This window comes from Carettochelys insculpta, chromosome 30, assembly GCF_033958435.1.
Source record: "Carettochelys insculpta isolate YL-2023 chromosome 30, ASM3395843v1, whole genome shotgun sequence".
NCBI lineage: Eukaryota > Metazoa > Chordata > Testudines > Carettochelyidae > Carettochelys > Carettochelys insculpta.
Window position 1 is genome coordinate 10,328,110 of NC_134166.1, and position 19,714 is coordinate 10,347,823.

At 52.5% G+C, this 19,714-nt stretch overlaps 1 protein-coding gene and 1 long non-coding RNA gene across 2 annotated transcripts; one reads left to right on the forward strand and one right to left on the reverse strand.

Moving 5' to 3' along the window:
- Positions 1–3,436: 3,436 nt before the first annotated feature.
- On the reverse strand, positions 3,437–10,794 carry CFAP126 (cilia and flagella associated protein 126). Its single transcript, XM_074981438.1, has 5 exons — positions 10,768–10,794; positions 9,251–9,313; positions 8,861–8,941; positions 7,785–7,961; positions 3,437–6,208 (listed from the first exon to the last, which is right to left on the reverse strand). The coding sequence occupies exons 1-5, from the start codon at positions 10,792–10,794 to the stop codon at positions 5,513–5,515; spliced, it is 1,044 nt and encodes a 347-aa protein (XP_074837539.1). The 3' UTR covers positions 3,437–5,512.
- A 198-nt stretch (positions 10,795–10,992) lies between these two features.
- LOC142003778 (uncharacterized) lies at positions 10,993–18,810 on the forward strand. The gene is made up of 5 exons (XR_012642883.1): positions 10,993–11,226; positions 11,558–11,672; positions 12,892–13,062; positions 13,966–14,133; positions 16,476–18,810. It is a non-coding gene; the product is annotated as an uncharacterized LOC142003778 (long non-coding RNA).
- The last annotated feature ends 904 nt before the right edge of the window (positions 18,811–19,714 follow it).

Genomic DNA, 19,714 nt, shown 5'->3' on the forward strand with positions numbered 1-19,714 from the left:
CCTACTCTAGCCAGTGCAGGTGGCAGAACCATGTTGGAGGAGTCCCCTGAGACTGGCAGGGGAGTTGCAGGGCTGAAGAGGCATTGGTACATGGACACCTAACCTGGAGGAGGCAGCACAGAGATGATCTCAGTTGGAGTTGTGGGTGTGGTGCCTGCAGATGGGGGGCTGTGCAGAGAGCCACCTGGTGCTCCCTCCCCCACACCCACAAGCTGCTGCCTTACCCCTGCTACCCAGAAGCTGCCTGAGGTAAGTGGCACTTGGTCAGAGCCTGCATCTCAAGCCTTTCCTGAGCCCCAATCACTTACCCCAGCCTTGAATTCCCTCTGCTCCCAGACTTTGTGCCCCATCCCCTACATGAGAGCCTGTACCCCAACCTGCTGAGTCCTAAGCCCCCTCCCAGAGCCAACATACCCAACTCTCTGGGCCAAGACACTGGCAGATAATATGCAGTCCCAAGTATCATAGGGAAAAGCTGTAATTACAAGGTGTGTCAATGTGCGTTAATGCAGGGCAGTATTCATGTGTTTAAAAACATGAATGAGAGCTAATGCATGTTAATCGGCAGTCCTACTGTGTACTGGTCCTTATTGCAATGAGTGGTCAGAGTCCTCATTTCCCACAGCCAAATGCTTGAAACAAAAGCACTGCCAGTGATTTCTCCCCTGAGGAGGCCCCCTCCCGAGAAGACACATGCTCTTGTCAAGCCAGCACTTGGGCTGCACCCAGGCACCTACCCCTAGTGCCTATCCAGGGGCCCTCCTGGCATAGCTGGGGGAGCACACCTGAGAGACTGTGCACCCTGCACTCCAGCGGGGCACAAGTGTCATGCACGTGGTCATGTGGAGCATGGCAGCTGTATGACACAGCCAGCCAGCCCTTCTGTTAGCTTCTCCCTGCAGCCAGCCCGTCATCCAAGGAGAGATGACTGGAAGCATGCACTTGTGACAATGTGCCCTCTAGAGCCGCCTCCTACAGGAGATCACACCAGGGTCTCTCACTGAAACACAGAGTGCTGGAGCTCTCCTAAGGCTCGAGACACCTTCCCTTCCCAGAGACTCCATACTCTCTCCCTGGTAGGAGTCCTGGCTTTGGATTCCATCTGCAAGAGCAAAGTGATTTCTCTGTTGCCTCCCCTGAAAGCAGAGCTGGTCCCTTCCTTTAAGAACTTGGCATGTGAATGAGGATTCCTTTTCCCCTCACTCCTGTCAGAAAATTGCCATTTCTTCCTTTCTCTCATGCCAAAATACACTCAACTCCAAACTGGGATTTGAACCCATAGGTTCCCAAACCCCTGACACCACCTCGTGCTCCTCTGCAAGTGGCTGTGCAGAGTATTTGTATGGAAGAGTTCATCCTCCTCTCTCCATTATTATTGTTTAACTGTGTGATTAATTGCAATTAATTTTTTAATCACAATTTGTTTTTTTAATCACTTGACAGCCCTAATTATGTATCATAAGCACTGTCAGCTTTATATAATAAACTTATTTCCACATTTGCTTTGAGGTAGATCCTAGGTTGCACTTTATTCAAAAAGTGATCTTGTGCTTAAGAAGGTTAGAGACCACTGGGTTTAGTTACTGACTTTAGATTAATAAAGTCCCAGGCCGGAAGGGACCACTATGATCATCTTGTGAGGGGGGCTGCCGTATGCAAATGCAAAGCACAGAAAAAAAGTTTTCAGTCTCTCCTGCTAAATCTTGTGTGTGAAACCTTCACTCAGCGCAGGGCAGCACTTGCCGCTGTTTGCAAGCGTGATGCCCGCAGCCCAGCGGCCACGATCTGGCGAGGGCTAGGCTGCCAACCGTGCGGCACAGGTGGGGAGGCTGCCATGTACAAATATGAAGCTCAGAAAAGTTTCTCAGTCTGTCCCGCTGCATCCTGTGCAGGGAAGAAGCCTTCACCTTGCACAGTGCAGGACATGCCACCGGGTGATGGGGCGGGAACTAGCTCAACAGCCAAAATGAGATCCTGTCTCTCTTTATGACTTCATGCTGGGACTCTTTCCTGGCTAAAAGAGATTGTCAAGCTGAACATAAGGAAATGAATCAGATAGCTGTGGTTCCTATTTCCTGCTTCTTGCATGCCTGGAGAGCAAGTGAGGTGAAAGCGGACAGAATATGTACATTCTGGGCATTGTGGCATACCTCTGGAGGCCAATAAAATGGATTTAAAGTAACACAGTTTCCACACTAGCATTAATTCGACCTTTCAGATTTGAACTTGGCTTTATGCCACATTGGAGGGTTGAAGCAAGGAAGTCGACCTTAATGCTGGTTAAAATTGACCTAATGGTATTTTCAGGGAAGACAGTCTCATGTAAAATCAAGCTAAGTGCCTTAAAATCGACTGTATGCTGTTGTGTTGACGTAGCCTTAGCTGAGTGCCAGTTGGCCTTGAGTTCAATCTGTAGAGACTCGCACTAAGCCACAGAGCTCCTAGGTTCACATCTGCCCATGAGCAGTTAAACTACCACCCCTGTAGCTCTCACTGGCTGGAAACAAACTGTGGCCAGTGGGGGCAGTGTGTGGAGCCTTGTGCCCTCAACCCCACCTCCTGGTGCAACAGGGGCTTGTTGCTTCTTCCAGGAGCAGTATGTACAGCCCTGCATGGATGCAAATGTCTTCACGCAAATAGACATTGGTATCCACAGAGCTGCAGGGTTCTTGCTGCCAGGAGATGCAGTGGCCAAAGGAGAGGAACATGCTGCCACTGCTTCCAGGAGCCAGGGGCCCATGCCCACAGCTTCTCATGCCTGTGCAGCTGCACTGCCCCCTCCCCTGCTGCCAGCTGTATCTTCTGTCCAGAGTTGGACAGCCCTGCTGGGGGCAGTGCAGCCACGTGGTTGAGAGGAGTTGCAGGTAAGTGCTGCCTTGCATGAGCCTGCATCACAGCCCCCTCCCAGAGGCAGTACCCCCTCCTATACCCCTGCCACCCCCACTCCCAGGGCTAAGAGCTTGCACTGCTCCTGTACCTTTGCCTGGAGCTGCCTCCTGGAGCTTGCACCCCTGCCCTGACTCCCCTTCCAAAGCCAGCACACCAAAATCCCACCCCAGCCCTGAGCCCTCCGAACCAGTACCCCACACTCCCTCCAGTACTCTAACCCCTTGCCTTAGCCCAGTATAAGTGAGAGGGTGGATGAGAGCAAGCAAAGGGGAGTGATGGAGTGCAACAGGGTAGCTCGTGGGTTGCCCTTAAATTTGGAAAATGATTTTGGGCATAAAAAGGTTGGAGACCACCAATTTACACTTTTTTCATTTGCAATCTGAATTTTTCTAGTTTCAGTCCACTGGCCCATGTTATACTGAAGAGCTCATTATTGAATTCCCCTTCTAGCTGCTTACAGACTTTGATCAAATCACCTTTTATCCATTTCTTTAAGCTGAGTGACTTCCTTTAGTCATGTTTTCTACTGCTTTAATCATTCTCATGGCTTCCTCACTCTCCCCACTTTATCCATGTTCTTCTGACTAGACTCCAGAACAGGGCATACAATTTCAGCAGTGGTCATATCCGTGCCAAGTACAGTGATAAAGAAACCTCTTTACTCCTGTTCAAGATTCCTGTTTGGGCAGCCAAGGATTTGCTGGTTATCCACCAGGATCCCCTAATCTTTTTCACAGTAAATGCTTCTCAGGAGAGAGGCCCCCTCTTGTGAAAGCATGGCTGACGTTTGTTCTTAGACATGTTTACATTTAGCCATTTTAAAGGCATGTGGTTTGCTTGCACCCATTGTACCAGGTATCCAGATGGCTGTGGCAGTGATCTTCATTATTTGCCACTTCCCTGATTTTTGTATCATCTGCAAATTTTATCAGTCAACACGTGATGTTTTCCTCAAGGCTGTGGATACAAATGTCAAATAGCATAAGGCAGAGAACCAGTCCCTGCTGGACCCCACTGTAAACATCTGCTGGCTGGGGAGGCCCAATTTACAATTACAAAATTGCAGAACACAAAACAGCAAAAGCAAACATAGTAGTGCAACAGTCACAATAAACCCTTCTCCCCAGCCAGGTGTTCAGCTGTCACTTCTGGCTCTTCACTGGTTCTTCAACCACCACAGAGGATCCAAGCCCAGAGAAGACTTGAATCGCAACATTTGAAAACCAGGCAGGGACAGATATCTTAAACCTCTAGTCTGCATGCTTGCCCTCTCTCCCTGTCACAGAGAGAGAGAGAGCGCGTGTGTGTGTGTGTTGTGGGGGGAGTACAGAAGGGGTTATACAGACCTAATCCCACCTCCCATGAAAAGATCTGCAGCCATGTGGGTAGAGCAGCCCAGTAGGAGTAACCATCTCCAAAATTATATTTCAACTCGTACTGATTACATGCTGCAGGTGCTATAATGACTTTTAATTGAAGTCCTTGATTTCTAATGAGTTATTTGGCATGTGTTTGCTGTTAACCAGTTTGGCCAGAAAGATGGGAAGATGTGCTCTCACTTCTGGGGACTACAACCTGGTAAGTTTGGGAGAGAAGCAACAGAGGCAGGCGGCAGTGGTTTTACAGTCGCAGGATTTGGGGCTGCTAGCTTTACGTCATACCCTTCTGGTCCTTTGCCTCCCATTTCTCTATGCATTTGAAACCTGCCTTGTAAAAGCTGAATGTCGGTTTGTCCCTCCCCTTCAGAGAGGGGGTGAACAAGAGCCAGCTTTGCAGGAAAGCAATCAACATATCAAACTTTGTGAGGGATTGAGGGCCGCAAGGACATCACACCAGGAACCCCAGGGCTGCTCCCCATCTGCTTGAAATGTAGATGGTTGCAGCCCCACAACCCCTGCTATAATTAGAACACAAAGACATCATCTGTGGAGGCAAGGGAGGCCCAGCGCACAGGCCTCTAGTCTGATCTGATGGTGCAGCATGAAGGATGCTGGCAGGAGCTGTGGTGGATGGGTGGGAGTGGAGGGTGTGTGTCAGCCCTTGGCCTGCCATTGATGTTAGTTCTGATAAAGGAAAACTGATGGGAAATTTTTTGGTTTTTTTTAGTTGTATTTGTGTGTTGATGACCATGAACACATACGCTGGCCACATGGTACAGTCAAATCAGCAGCATCACTTGGGCTCCTTCAGAACCAGCCACCCTCTTGCCAACCTTTGCTTCAGCCTTGGCTGGTTTCGTTCCCATGCTCAGATTGCAGAGCAACTGGTGCCTAGGGGTGGATAAATGTCCCTGTGAGGCAGTGTCTTTGTCTGAAAGCCCCAGCCTTGGGGCTCAAGAGGCTGGAAAGTTGATTGTCTCTCTGCTGGGTCGTTTGGGCACCCTCGTATCCGGGGAGAAGCTCCTACTCACAAAGAAACTAGCTCACAAACAGTGTTAAAAGTTAAGAGAGTTACAACTAGCTGCAAGGAAGGCGGAGAGGGAAAAGAAACACCTCCAGCCTGGGGATGGAGGTGACTAGAACTGAAGAAAGGAAGGGGCCAGAATGGCTTGAAATGCTGAGCAAGATGTTGGTCCTTGGTCTTGTTAGTGTTTGTGTCTTGGGCATAGAATTTGCTTTGACCTTCAGTTGAATGTTTGCTCAAATCTTTCTTCGGGGCAGGAGTTGGGTCTTTCTGTTCCTTCCACCGTGGGTGACCTGCTCCCGTTCCCCTCGCCTCCCTTCCTTGACATGCTTTTCTGGATCTCTGTGGCTTTGCTAACCCTTGAACCAGGACGATTTGATGCTGAAGCCTCAGATGAAATGTCTCCCCTGAGACTGGCCTCCATTGACCCAGGACGACATGAAGCCACAAGCTCAGGCGAGCTGACTCCTTTGGCTTTGGCCTCCATTGACCCAGGTCGACTTGCAGCTGGGATTTCAGCAGAGATGGCTCGTCTGGGATTAGCCTCCCTGGAAAGAGGTCGGAAGGAAGCTGGGCCTTTGGGTGAGGAGATTTCTTTGATTCGAACATCCATGCAGCCAGGCTGGCGTGACAGTGGGACCTCAGATGACACACTTCCTCTGTGCTTATCCTCCTTTGAGCCTGGTTGGTGCAAACCTGATATCTCTTGGGAGGTGGATTCTTTGATTCGAACATCCATGCAGCCAGGCTGGCGTGACAGTGGCACCTTGGAGGTGGCAGAGCCTTTGTGATAAGCCTCCTCTTCAGGAGGCATTTTGGCTGAGGACCTCGGGAGCTGGGAGTCTCTGCTAGATGCACGGCTGTTCTTACTGGAAGGCTCCTTTATGGTTTCTGTTCGTGATTCAGGCTCTTGAGGCTGTTTGGGGTGGAAGAAGTAGAATGGTGATTTGAAGTCTGCACTTGTGATCTTTCTGGGATGCTGCACAGAGGCCCTCAGTGCCAGAGAAAGATGCTGAGAAAGGGCGGCAGGGGGAGGTAAAGGGCAGAGCTGGGACTACAGGCAAGCTGCTCTACTGCCAGTTGGGGTCTGCACCTGACCCTGCCGGCTCCCTTACAGAGAGAGAGGGCTTGCAGTAGTTCTTCCCCTGGCTGGGTCTCCATGTTCCAGGTGGGTCCCTCTCTAGGCTGGCTGTAACACCTCCCTTTCCTCAGTGCTGCTGCAGCAGACTGTTGCCACTGACACCTGCGGTTGAGTTGGTGCCATTTCAGCACCACCCAGGATCAAAGACCATCAGCCAGGGTCAATGTGCTCCCATCGTTGATCCCAGTGGCACTGGAGAGCCTACTGTGAGTGCTGCAACATTAACCCTTTAGAAAGGGGCTGGCCAGTGTCCTGCAGGTTCAAGAAGGGCTTCTGGCCACTTGGAAAACTTCAGTCAGGCCTGACCTGCCCCCCTTCTACTAGGAACCCCTTCCCCCAGCCCTGAGCACTATGCTCAACATATTCTACCTCCACCGATAGCTCTGGGGGTTCCCCGGTGTAATGTGGGCAGAGGCATGCTTGGGGCATGGGCTTTTCTGTGCCAGAGCAAGTTTGTCAGATAATCAAAGAGAGGCCACTGAGCACTACCCAGGAGCAGCTGGGGCAGGGTCAGCTTGGAAAACTGCCCTTGGGACCCTCCTCTGCATTCTGGGCAGCTGCCACTCTCAGCGCCAGAAGACTGGCAGGAGAGAGAGCTGTGGTGTGTACATTCCCCCTGCCGGTGCAGCTGCAGCACTGCATGAGCACACGCTCCATGCTGCTAGGGCAGAGTGCACAATCAATGCTATGCTGCCCCCAGCAGCCCAGTTGCACCAGATGATGCAGCCCTGCAAACCAGCTGAAAAACTAATCTTGCACTTACTTACCCTTTGGGAAAGGGACCAGCCCAGATGAGAAGGTTCCCCTCCCCAAATGCTGTCAAGGTTCCAGAGTCCCTGGCCTTCTTGAGATGAAAGGGTCCCCCTCAGCACTAGCCAGGATTAGGGTTTTAATTGAGTGGGGGTTGCAGATATGGGGTGGCAGACAGCCCAGGGAGGCACCTTCACCAGGCAGCTGAGTCAGAACCTCCTGAGCCTGGCACAGACTGCCATGTTCAGGTGATTACATATGCTCTGAAAGGAGGGACAAGAGGCTAAGAAAAAGAGTCCTTGGGGCACTCCCAGCTGGCTTCACAAATCCTGGCCTTGGTCTTTTGAGGCATCACAACTGTCCAGTCATTTGCCCAGGTCAGAGACCTTTGTGTTGTTCAGAGCAGGCACAGATCAGCACTGGCACAAAATTGCACCAACAATTACCAATACCTTTAGTTTTCTAGTGCTGACTGGGGTGGCCCACATGCCAGGGTCACCCCACCTCTGCTCTGTTAGGATTCAACCCAACAACCAAACAAGTGGCTGGTGCTGTCTGCTCCCTGGAGTGTGGTGTTGCCCCTCCACACGTGGCCCCCTACCTTGCCAGTGATCTGCGGGCGGAGGCCGTTGCAGGCACTGGTCAGCTTGGTGGACTTGTGGATCCAATCAGTGAGGCGCGAGGCTGCGGCAGGTGAACGGGACGTCAGGTTCAATTTGGCTGGGGGAATCTTCAGTGGCATCTCCCAGGTTCCCATAAATGTGCCCCAGGGGGAAGTCTGCAGGGGAAGCAGGAGTTGGCTTTGGTCTTGAGCAGCAGCACTCTGGGTACTTCTCTGCCAGACTGAGCAGACATTCTGCATTGGCATCAAATGACTGCTACAGCCATGTTTGAAGGGGGCTGCTCCTAGTCAACTGGCTGTGAGACCCCACTCCCCAAAGCTTCCTGCACCTGAAGAGAGAAACTCAGCCAGCAATAACTTGACTTACGCACAGTTGTATTTTCCCTAGCCCTGGTTCTGAAGGGGGCAAGAACAACCTAGGAATCCACCTGCTGCCTCTGGCTCCTCTGCATTAGTTTCTGTGGACGACTAAATCCTGGCAGCCTCCTCTCTAAAGAGTTGCACAGGCAGGACTCTCACCCCACCAGACTGAGCTAGTGTTTCCAGGGGAGGGCCCTGCACAATAGCTTAGGGGCCCTAGGAAAGATGCGCTTTGTGTACAAACAGCTGGTCCATCCCATTTGTGGTTAGAAAATACCTTCCCCAGACAGAACACTCTTGAATCTGAGCCAGGAAGGGCAAAAAGCAGCACCCCCTGTGGTTGGGGCTCGTGGGCATATCCCCTCCTGTCTGTGATCACACTGCTCCCTGGGCCAGCACCAGCACTGAGTGCTAACAGAGGCAGGGGTCACCAGGGTTAATTTCTCTTACTGTGATTCAGCAAGAGGATATGAGGAAGGAAAGTCCTCACCATCTGCTGAGCCGGAGCTTGGGGCACTGCTGCTTGATTTGGTTCCCTATAGTTTTCATAACGCAGATCTGATGTACCTGGCAGGGCTCAGCGATCATGGTGGTGGGCATCAGAATGAAGGCATAGTTACTTGCCTACTCACTGGGGCACCCGATTCCCACCCTGAAAACCGCTTAGACAACTGGAGTCAAACCAGCTCACTCACCTTTGAACGTGGCACTGAGGGGAGCAGATGCCCTCGATCATTTGCTATAAACTGGGTGTATCCTTCCCGGGCAGAGGGGTGCTGAGGGCAAAAGGAAAACAACGGGTTAAATTCTTTGTGTTGGAAGAACCGAAATAGACAGCCACAGCTACATGGAGGCTGGGCTATGTGGGAGACCCTGGGAGGGGCTAAGGGCGGCAGGAGTCCATCAACCTGCCTATCAGCATCGGGGCCCTTGGCAAACAGGGTTTGCCAGCAGCATGTGATCCAAATGTGTAGGTCCCCAAACTGGCCACCTGGCCCACGTTTGTCTGATCCCAGCACAGAGGCAAGGGAGATGCCCTGAAAGGGGAGCACAGACAGTGCAGGGTGAGGGCAGATGGGGCTTACCTCCTTGTAGAGTTTGGGTAGGGTCCAATTTTGCAAATTCTGTGCAGTGAAGGCATCCTCATACTGCAAAAGAGAGAGGGGATAAGCCATTAAAACAGAGGCAGTTGATCCAGATTGCACCGTCTACTGCAGATACTCAGGGCAACTGGGCCTGCACTGAAATCTGGGTGCACTCAAATAGTCTGATGTGGCCCCTCTCCCAAAACACCTCTTTTCCAGTCAGAGGTCTTTTCAGCCCATCCTGTTGCACTAACATTCTTGTGCCTTGTGCCCTAAACAGCATGGGGTAGGTGATGAGCAGGACTCACAAGACCCTATCCTTGGTAGGAATGCATGCAAGCCACCTTGGCCCCTGCAAATCAACCCAGAAATACCAAGGTCCACCTGTGCTGCATATATTTGTGCTACGACCTAGGACAAGTTGCCTCTCATCCTGGGCCTCAGTTTCCTCTGCTGTAACGTGAGTGGGCATGATTTTAGGGTTGATGCTGCTTTGGGCAGAGGGCTGGATTTGACCTCCTGAGGCCCCTTCCAGCCCTAGGATTCTGTGATTCTGAATTCCTGGCCAGGGATAGATATGGAAGGCGTGTCCATGAGCTTCCCTGACCCTTGCTGTGTCAGAGGGGTCGAGGCTGCCATGGAAAACTGGTAGCCAGGAGGAGGCTGGGGGCACAAAAGAGAAGGGGTTGGATGGGGTGGTGTGGGAGGCAGTCTCAGCGGAGGAGGTTTGTCTGCAGGACTCTGCACAGGGATCTGTCTCGTGGAGATTTGCGAGAGTGGTTGGACCAGAGTGGTGTTGGGATCCCAAGTCAGTGTCAGGCCTGGGGGGAGAGGGGGCTAGAGGAATTGGATGAGGGCAGGGGTGTCCAACAGGCAGCCCATGGGCCTTTTTATCCAGCCATGGGGCCGGCTGTTACAGAGCCCCAGCTGGGGCACAGGACTGGCAGCAGAGCCCCGGTGGGAGTAGGGCTTGGGTGCAGCATGGGCCAGAGGCCAAGGTGGGAGGGGGGCTGGGGAGGTACAGCAGGGGACCCGCAGGAGGCAGGGTCCTCTGGGGGGAGTCGAGAGAGGGGCATGTGGGAAGCAGGGGATTCAGTGCGTTAGCCCTGGTGCCACCCCCCCATGCGCTGCTGTGGCATTTCAAAGGGGCCCCTTGGAAAGCCCAGGCCCCAGGGCGACTGCCCCCGTTGCCCCCTCGGCAGGCCTGCTTGGGGGACCCGTGGGGAGGCGGGGCCAAGCTGGGGGAGCGCCTGGAAGGTGGGGGGCCGAGCGGACTTGTGACAGAAGGGCCTGGGGGGTCACACGGGAAATGGGGGCCTGAGGGGGTGTAGGGCTGGGGGAGTGGAGGGGGGCCTGCGGGGGGCAGGGGTGGGGATGGGGACCGGGGGAGGCGGGAGAGCCGAGGGGGTGAAGCACGGGGGTGGGGAGGCGGAGCGGGGGGTGGGGACTGGGGGCCCCGCGGGAGGCGGGCGCGTGGCGGGGGGGGCGGAGCGGGCTGTGCTCCCCCCGGCTCTCACCTGCCCCGCTCTGTAGTTCGTTGCCATGCCGCCTCCGGCAACTTTCCGCTCTGTTTACACCCGTCTCCTAGCAACCGTGCGGCGCAGACACCACCCAATGGGGAAGCGGTGCCGTGGCCCCGCCCCAATCACACAAAGTCTCGCGTCACTGTTCCCCCCCACACACCCGTCCCTTCGGACGGGTGAGTCCACCTCCCGAGGGTGCCCCCCTCCCCCCCCGCCACCCGCGCGCTTCTCCCGGGGAGAGCTGCGCGCGCGGTGCCTCGTGCTCCGCTCCCGCTCCCCCTGGCGGGATGCGCAGCACCAAGGGGGCCTTACAGCGGCGGCCTGAGGGGCCCAGCTGCTGCTGCCGCCTACAGCCGCCCTGCTCTGGGTAGTGTTACCCTCTGTACAAGAGGACGCCCCGAAGGGCAGTAACCCTGTGCCGGCATCTGCCAGCTCCCCTGGTGTTATCCAGAGGTACAAAAAGCAACCCACAAGTTACTGGAGTGAGAGTGCAGCTGCCGGGGGGCGGGAATGTTCTTACGTACAAGTCACTGGTGTCCCTCTGGAAACCTACTTGAGTAGAAGTACACAAGCGGCCCATCTGGCTTGTAGTCAAGTAGCCTGCGATTTTACTCAAGTAACTTTTTGGGTACTTTTTAAACCTCTGCTATTCAGGGGTATAGCGTATAGTCCGTGGGGTGACCGCCCGTCCTGTTTTCACTGGGACAGTCCTGTATTTTAGGCAGGTGTCCTGCCTTTTTTTAACAAAAAGGCAAATTTTCCTGTATGTTCACTCCCACTGCAGATCCTTGTAAGTCAGCACAGCTGCAGGTAAAATCAATCAGGAGCTGGCTGGACAGCTCGTGCAATACGGACTGGCCAGTGCAGGCACCAGCAGGAGAAGGAGCTAGGCCATAGAGGTAAGTCAGGGTATGTTTGGGTGTGGGGTAGGGTAATGTGTTTTATCTACCCCCCTTAAGATTTTAAGGGGGACATGGTGCCTCAGCAGTGCTAGGAAGCCCAGTTCCCACTGCCAGACAGCCTCCTGTGTAGCTGAACTCTCCCCTCCCCACAAGGCAGCTGCCTCTGCAGCTAGGGAGCCCCAACAGCTAGGGAGCTCTCCCATGGGGTGGCAGCACTGTTGCTGGCATCCCAAGGCATGCGGCAGCCCTATTGCCAGTGCCCCGAGGCATGGAGCAGCCACTCTCTGTAGCCAGGGAGGCCCTCCACCGGCAGAGCGACAGTCCTGTTATCGGTGCTCTGAAGCATGGGGCAGCTGCAGAAGTCACCTGTGGGGCAGCAGCCCTATTCCTGGTGCTCTAAGGCCTGGGGCAGCTGGGGAGGCCTCCACCGGCTGGCAGCCCTGGTGTCTGGTGGTGTGCGGCAGCTGGGAGCCACAGCCACACCCCCACAGGGTGGCAGCCCACAAAGGGCAGCCACTGCTGGAGCCAGGGAGCATCCCTGCAGGGCAGTGGTCCTGTTCCCAGAGCCTGGCAGAGTGGGGCAGCTGCCCCTGCAACTGGGGAGCTTCCCCTGTGGGGCATCAGCCCTGTTCTGGTTCTCTGTAGCGTGGGGCAGCCAGGGACCTGCATTTGCTTGGCAGCTGCAGGTCGAGAGCCTCCCCTTCCCCAGCGTGTCTCATATTTGGCAAAGGAAAATATGGTCATCCTATATCTGGGCAAGGACAGGCCAGCTGTTTGGTCACCCTCAGTCTGGACTATTCATCTCCAGCTGGACCCGGGAGTTGCTGTTGCCACCTTGCACTCCTGGTGTCACAGCCAGCTGGCAATACCCGTAGGGAAGGGCTGGAATAAAGCCCTGCAACTACAACATTTCCCCCTGCCCAGCACCCACACAGCAGCAGGAGAAGAACAGGATGTACAGGAACAACAAGAAGTCCTGTGGCACCTGACAGACTAACGAATGTTTTGGAGCATAAGCTTTCATGGGACCTGTGTCATCAGATGCGTGAGCTCACGAAAGCTTATGCTCCAAACTATCTGCCCACTCCCTTCCCTTTGTTCTGTTCTTCTGTTTCTTCTCACTCATCCCCCTCTTGACTCAAGACAGTTTCTCTCTCTCTGGCCTCTCTAATGTTTCCTGTTTTTTTCTCTCACTCATTTGGCTCCTTCTCTCTAGCCTAGGGAACAACATGTTCACGAAAGAGTGCTATGAAGAGCTGGCATGCGCTCTCATGAGAAACTGGACCCTCCTGAGTCTTGACCTTAAGGATAATAAACTGGGGGATGGGGGCCTTTCTTACCTATGAAAGGTGTTTGGGTCTGCAGAGTGCAAGATTCAGAAATTAGTGTAAGTATCCATCTGAACATGACTCTTCTGCTCTTGGACGTTAGAGGTTTCCAGGGTGTCAAAGCCCTTCACTCATTTCTTGGCATAAGCTTCATTTCAGATCACGTTAAGAAAATAACAGAGAGAAAGCTGTGCTAGTCTACATACTATTAAAACAAAAAAAAAGCAGTCAAGTAGCACTTTAAAGACTTAACAAAAAAATTAGTTAGGTGGTACACAGAATGAGACTTCAAAGAGGTACAAAGAATCTTGCCAGGTTCCCATCACGTTCCGGTCCTGTCTCCTGTGGCACAAACTGTCTGGGGCGGGGTTGAGGGAGGGATGAAACATGCCCAGCCCTGCTGTGAACCACCAGTTACAGCCACAAGAGAGAGTTTAATTAAATTTGCACCACTCTGAAATCCCACCCTGAAGGATCTCAGGATCCTGATGGTGTCTGGGCTCTGGAAGTAAAACGCTTTCCAGAAGAGAGTGGTCGGGTTTGGACTGAGCTTGTGTTAGCATGAGCCTAGCAGGGAGTGGGAATGGGATGAGGCGGGTTTCTGATGCTAAGATCACTGGTCAGTTGTAGGACCAGCAGGAATTGTTTCTGAGAGGTTCTGTGTTGCACAGGAGATCAAGCCAGATGATCAAAGTGGTCCCTTCTGAAGTTAAGTGTCCAGTAGATTGCCACTTAGGGTTTAGCATGGTTGAGCATACCTGATAATATGGATGCAGCCCTCTGCCAGCTTTAGCCTTGTTAAACCTGTGTGATTCTGCATCTGCAGTGAGCTTTGTCGGCAGATGGAGGCAGAGTGACATGGGCCAAGAAAGAGAGGATGGTGGGGAGGTGGAGGAAGCTTGCCATGTCAAGGCTTTACTGCAGCCTTTCTCCTAAGGTATGTCTCTGATGCTCTGCTGCAGCCTCCAGCAAACTGGTTTGTCGGATGTCTCCTGTGCGAGCCTCTGCTCTACTTTTTCTGAAGAATGCAGCCTCCGGCACCTGAACCTGAGTGCGAACGTTTTCACCGATCAAAGCGCCGAGTATGTGCATCTCCTTATCCTGATGTGCCCCAGCCTCACTGAGCTCAGGTGAGAGGCCCCCCGGCTCCTCCTGCAGGGAAGACACGGTGCATTGGGTTTCTTTTCTCCTCTTGGTAGGCACGCTTCCTTGGCCTGGGCAAAGCTGTTGCATAATTTCTTTATTCCTGCTTGTAGGGAGGTTGATGAGGGAGAGTTGCCTTGGGGGACTGGATCCAATCCTGGTGGTTGGGGGAGGGGGGGGCGGAACCAGACGTCACTCGTCACACCAGTTTGGCAGTCTTCATCCACTTCCTGGTGGAGAAGTGCCACCTCACAACAGTCAGTATCTGGACTGGCATCCCTTATCCCAGCCTGCTGTCAGTCTCAGCAGAGAAATCCAGGAAGATGTGGGCCATGGAGCCCAGCTGGTGCTCTCAGCACTCAAGGGGTCCTGCTGGGTAAAGGGGGAGGCCCTGGACAGTGCCAGCGCACATGGGAGGGCCTCAAAGGCTTCTTGTACTGGGCTTGTCCTGTGAATCTGCCGAGGACTCGGACTCCACCGATGACCACTCAGCACTGCCTGAGAGTCGTGGCCCCAACCCCAATACTGACGGGAAGAAACTAAACTATTGTCCTTTGTGTTTTGTTTTTCCTACTGGTGGAGCGGCCTGCAAAGGAGCTTTCAGAGCTGGCTTAGCCCAGCTGAGCTGGTGTTGCGCAGCTGTGGGCAGAACCTTGGAATACTAGGAGTGGCATTGGCTGTGGTCTGTGGATGAAGGGTGATGGGAGTCCATTGCAAAGAATCGAGAGGGGTTTTTAGGTGGTCCAGTGCAGGAGACCAGGGGCCACATTCCTGTGTTGGCTTTGTGGGGAGTTTGGCAGCATTATAGAGCTGTGTGAACATTGCATTGAAGGGGCCTCTTCTGCCCCTAGAAAGATTGCTCAGTGGGATGTGAGCGGACGGCTCCTGACTATTCCACACTGCTGCTTTCTGCCCTCTCTGTCTTTCTGCTACTGCGTCTTGGATTTTATACCGCAGACACCCCTGTGGTGCCTTCCTAGTTCTGCTCCTCCCCTGCCCAGTTGATTTCGAAAGCAACCGAAGTCACTTGGACAGTTGGACTCCATCACTCCCCTCCAATGTTTCACCCCGTCATCCCCAGAGTCTCACATTCACGTCTCTCCCCAGTGCTGCTCTGCCTAAGGTGCTGCTCCTGATCTTGTTACTTGGCAGAGTGGTTTCTGAATTTTGACGTGCCACCACCTCCTTTGCCCTCATGAATGTTCGCACAGCCCCAGGGGCCTGAGAGGTGTGGGCAGGTCTAATGTTCTGGAAGGTGAGAGGCTCAAGTGGCTCTTGTGTGCTGCTTCTGGAGGAGGGGAGCAAAAGGAGGCTCTGGAGGGTGTCAGAGGCTCCAGAGATACTTGCTGAGTTCTTTGTATAGAAATTAATCAAGGAGGAGAGAGAGTCCACGTCTCTCAGGCCCTGGATAACCCATGCACATGGTAGTGCTACAGACCAGGGTAGCTGGGTAACAAGTGGAAGGATTATACAGTGGATAGGATGCTGGCTTGGGACTTCAGGGACCAGCATTCATTTCCTAGCTGTGGCGTCCACTTTCTGTTGGCTCGTCTCTGGGAGTAACCTCTTTGAGAGCCCGTAAGTCCTATTTATGAAGATGACTCTCAGGGATACTTAGGTTTTGTTGATTTCTGCGGAGACGTAGGCACCGGAGCTATATCTGAAAATGGGATTTGGGATCTTAAGCGACTTGGGTAGGTTTGCAAATTTTGCCCCCAGGGCTTGTCTAGAACAAGGAGTGCTACATTGGTGTATATACCTGCTGTCCACCAGCGTGCCACACTGTCAGTGTCTGTATGGACTCTACTACGCCACACTGCAAGTTCCTTAGGACACATTGACTGGCCCTGCTTTGTAATGAGTGTAGCTCAAAGTGCACTAGAGAAGTCTCAGCCTGCAGTAGCAAGTTTCCGGAGAAATCAACAAAACCTAAGTATCCCTGAGAGTCGTTTTTGTGAATAGGACTTACAGGGTTTTGAAGCGTTTACTTTCAGAGACTAGCTGACAGAAAGCGGATGCCACAGCTAGGAAACGAATGCTGGTCCCTGAAGTCCCAAGCCAGCATCCTAACCACTGCATAAGCTAAAGCACTTACTGTGCGTGTTTTTTTTTTTCAGACAAGCTCTTAGTCTCTCTGTGCCTCACTTCCCCAGGTGTAAAATGGGACTGTTTACTTGCCTGCTGCCTACGGCTGCTTCATGGGTAAATGCTCTAAGGCTGAGAAAGGAGCTGTGCAAGTACCTAGCAGAGAGAGCAATAGCAGAGTCCTGTTCGTTTGTGATATCAGGTACCAGAGGGTAACCCTGAGTGTTTTCTGTTTGTGTTCTAGGCTAGGCTTGAATGACTTCTCCCCCAAGGTGGAAAAGCAGCTGAAGAGCTTGCAGAAAGAAGGGCAATCCTTTCGCTTTTAAAGAACAGAGCTGTACTGTTCCATGCCGTGAAAATAGCACTGGGCTCTAGAGATGCACTGCGTGGAGCAGTGTCTACTGCCCATGATTCAGTGACCCAGCTGGGGATTAAAGCACACTGCAAGACATGTAGGGGCATACTGCAGTGAAATGTGGGCCAAGCTGTTGTGACTGATCTGCTGAGCTAGGGACTACAACTCCCATCAGTTCCCTCTGCACATCCCCTTCTTCTGGCCTCGCTCAGGAAATGGCACAGGGCAAGTGATCGTGGCTGCGGGGAAACCAAAACAGCAGCTGCATGGCAAGCCAGGAGTTGCAGAGAAGCTGAATTCAGAGTGGAGTTCCCGGGAAGCTCCTGTTCAGAGCCATATGTGGAACAGGCTGTGAATGCTCAGCGTAATGGGGGGTGCCGGTCTGTGTAGGACTTAGAGCAGCAGCGGCTGGGCAGGAACCCAGCACACAGTGACAGTCACTAACTGAGTCTAATCTGGAAACCTACAAGTTCCTTTGCTTGGAATAAAGATGGACTGGAGAGGGACCAGCAGCATGAGTCCGGAAGAGCCCCAACCTGATTGAACTGCCCCAGGGACCCAAATATTTACTGTTCTCCCTCCCTTTGAACTCTGTACCTAGGGTATCTCCACGCCTGCTTTTCCAGCCAGCGTTTCTAAAGCATTTGTGTTCTCTTTGGCTGTGTGTACACTAGAAACATCTGTCGACACAAGTGTCTGTCAGAAGAGATGTTCCGACAAGGCTTCTGTTGACAGATCACATCCACACATAAAGTCAGATTGATCTGTTGATCCACTCTGTTTACAGAGAACAGTCACGAAGCACAGCAGATAGGGCTGCCAGGGGACAGAGGGCCCCCCAGAGCCTCTACATGGCTGTTTTGTTCACGAAGGCCTCATTCCTCATCGTGGAGAGGCAGAAGGTTGTCAGCAGAAGTACCGAGTTTTATCAACTGATTGTTGACAAAACTCATTTTATGTGTAGACACTCCCTGGGATTTGTCGACAGTGCAGCCAAATGTAAAATTATACAGCTAGGAATGGAGAATGTAGCCATACTTTCGGGATGGGGGCTGTACTATGGGAAGCAGGGCCTCTGAAAAGCACTTATGTGTTGTGTTAATTAGCTCAGTACTAACTCCCAGGGTAATGCTGTGGTCAAAAGGCTAATGCTGTCCTTGAATATCTAAACAAGGAAATACCAGGAGTAGGGAGTGCTACCACTGCAGGAATCCTGTGTCAGTTCTGGTGTCCACAGGACAAGAAGAATGTTGATAAATTGAGAGGGCCCATAGAAGAGCGAGAAGAATGAATGAAGAGTTAGAAAATCTGTCTGACAGCAAAGGACTCGAGGAGGAAAGTCAGTTTAGTTTAACAAAAAATTTAAGGGATGACTTGGTCGCAATCTAAAAGTGCTTACATGGAAACAAATTTACTACTAGGGGGTTATTTAATTTACCAGACAAAAGGTATCAGAAAGTTCAGTGTCTGGAAGTTGAAAGTAGCTAAGTTCAGACGGGAAGTCAAGGACAGATTTTTAACAGTGAGTGTAGTTAACCTTTTGAACAACTTGTCAAGGGTTGTGGATTTGCTTAATCACTGGCAATTTTATAATCAAGGTTGGATGTTCTCAAAGCTTGACCCTAGTTCATTCAATTAATTCAGGAAAGTCCTTTGGCTGTGTTTACAGGAAGCTATTAGCCAAGGGTAGGAGTGGTGTCCTGGACTTCTGATTGTCAGAGGCTGGAGATGTATGGCAGGAGACAAATCGCTTGGTCATCGTCTTCGGTTCTCCCTCTCTGGGGCACCTGGCACTGGCCACTGTCGGCAGACAGGCTACTGGGCTGGATGGACCTTTGGTCTGACCCAGTATGGCCATTCTTGTGTTCTTATAATCTATCAATATGAATCATGCTGGCCCACTTCCCCACAAATTCCAGCTTCTTTGTTCATCAGTCTCCTGGGAGCAGATATTCCAAAGAATCTTCTTATTGGGTTTGCTTCTGAAAATCTGATTCGTCTTTAGAGGCTTCCATGAGAAGAAGGAAGCTATAGCCGGCGTGCTTCCACTACAGCATGGGTGTGGCTTGCCTGCTAGGATCACCTGGGCATATCTCAGTTAATTAATATCCTGCTATAGCAAGGGTCTTGGGAACTGGTGGCATGTCCATCTCTTCTATTTTCTCCTTAGGACTGACATAATTCTCCTTAAGTCATTGGGCCCAGTGTATGGGCCATTAGGAGGTTCTCCTTCGAGTAGTCCCCATGGGTGCTCCACAGTAGGCGTCGGGCTTGCCCGGCGCCGCAGATCGGAATTCTTCAAGCAGTTTCCACTGGATCGCGCATGCGCCGATGTGCGCCGCTCCCTTGCGTGCCCTCGGTCATGTGCACGATCCGGTCCCTGCCAGTTCCTTCTCAACCGCCAATGGCTGCAGATGGAATCCTCTCCAGCTCTAAAGCCTGAGACAGATAAGATAGTTGTTTTCCTTGTTAGCTCGTTGTTTTTTTCCTATTATAAAGAAAAAAAGAGAGAGAGAAAAGAAGCAGCAAAAAAAAAAAGGCATACAAAATAGTAGAGAGAAGAGGAACGGAGGGAAGAGGAGCAGACAAAGAAGGCTGTTTAAGCCGTCCGCTACCCTGAAGGCTGTGAATGTTATTTGGGTTGTAGAATGCGCTGATTAGCGGCTAAGTACCCAGTTAACAGTAAACACTCACCGCGATGGCTTCCTTGGGGTTTAAGAAGTGTGAGTCATGCCACGAGGCTATGCTGGCCTCTGATGGGCATAGTGAGTGCATTTGTTGCCTGGGGGAATCCCATGTTACCCAGAAGTGTTTGCACTGTGCTAAGCTTACAGCCAGGGCCAGGAAGGACAGAGAAATGAGGCTCAAAGTGATCTTGTTTGAGAAGGCCCTCCAGCCTGAGTCGCCGGAGAAGCCTCACACAGAAGGGCCTTCTGGGTCACATAAAAGGAAGGCGGCGTCTTTGACCCCCTCTGTGCAAAAGAAGAAGAAACTCTCCCCGGCTCGATCCTTGCCGGCGGTTCCAGCGAGCAGGACGAGCGGAATGCAGAGCCCTCAGCTGCGGGCTGATGAAGGCGGCAGCGCGGTCGCACACGTGGCCGGGGCTGGGCCTCCGACTATGCAGCAAT

Coding starts and splice junctions, on each gene's coding strand:
- CFAP126 (XM_074981438.1), bottom strand. CDS start 10,794: ATGGCAACGAACTACAGAGCGGGGCAG. Junction 9,314..10,767: donor CGAACTACAGAGCGGGGCAG/GTGAGAGCCGGG, acceptor TCTCTTTTGCAG/TATGAGGATGCCTTCACTGC. Junction 8,942..9,250: donor TACCCAAACTCTACAAGGAG/GTAAGCCCCATC, acceptor TTTTGCCCTCAG/CACCCCTCTGCCCGGGAAGG.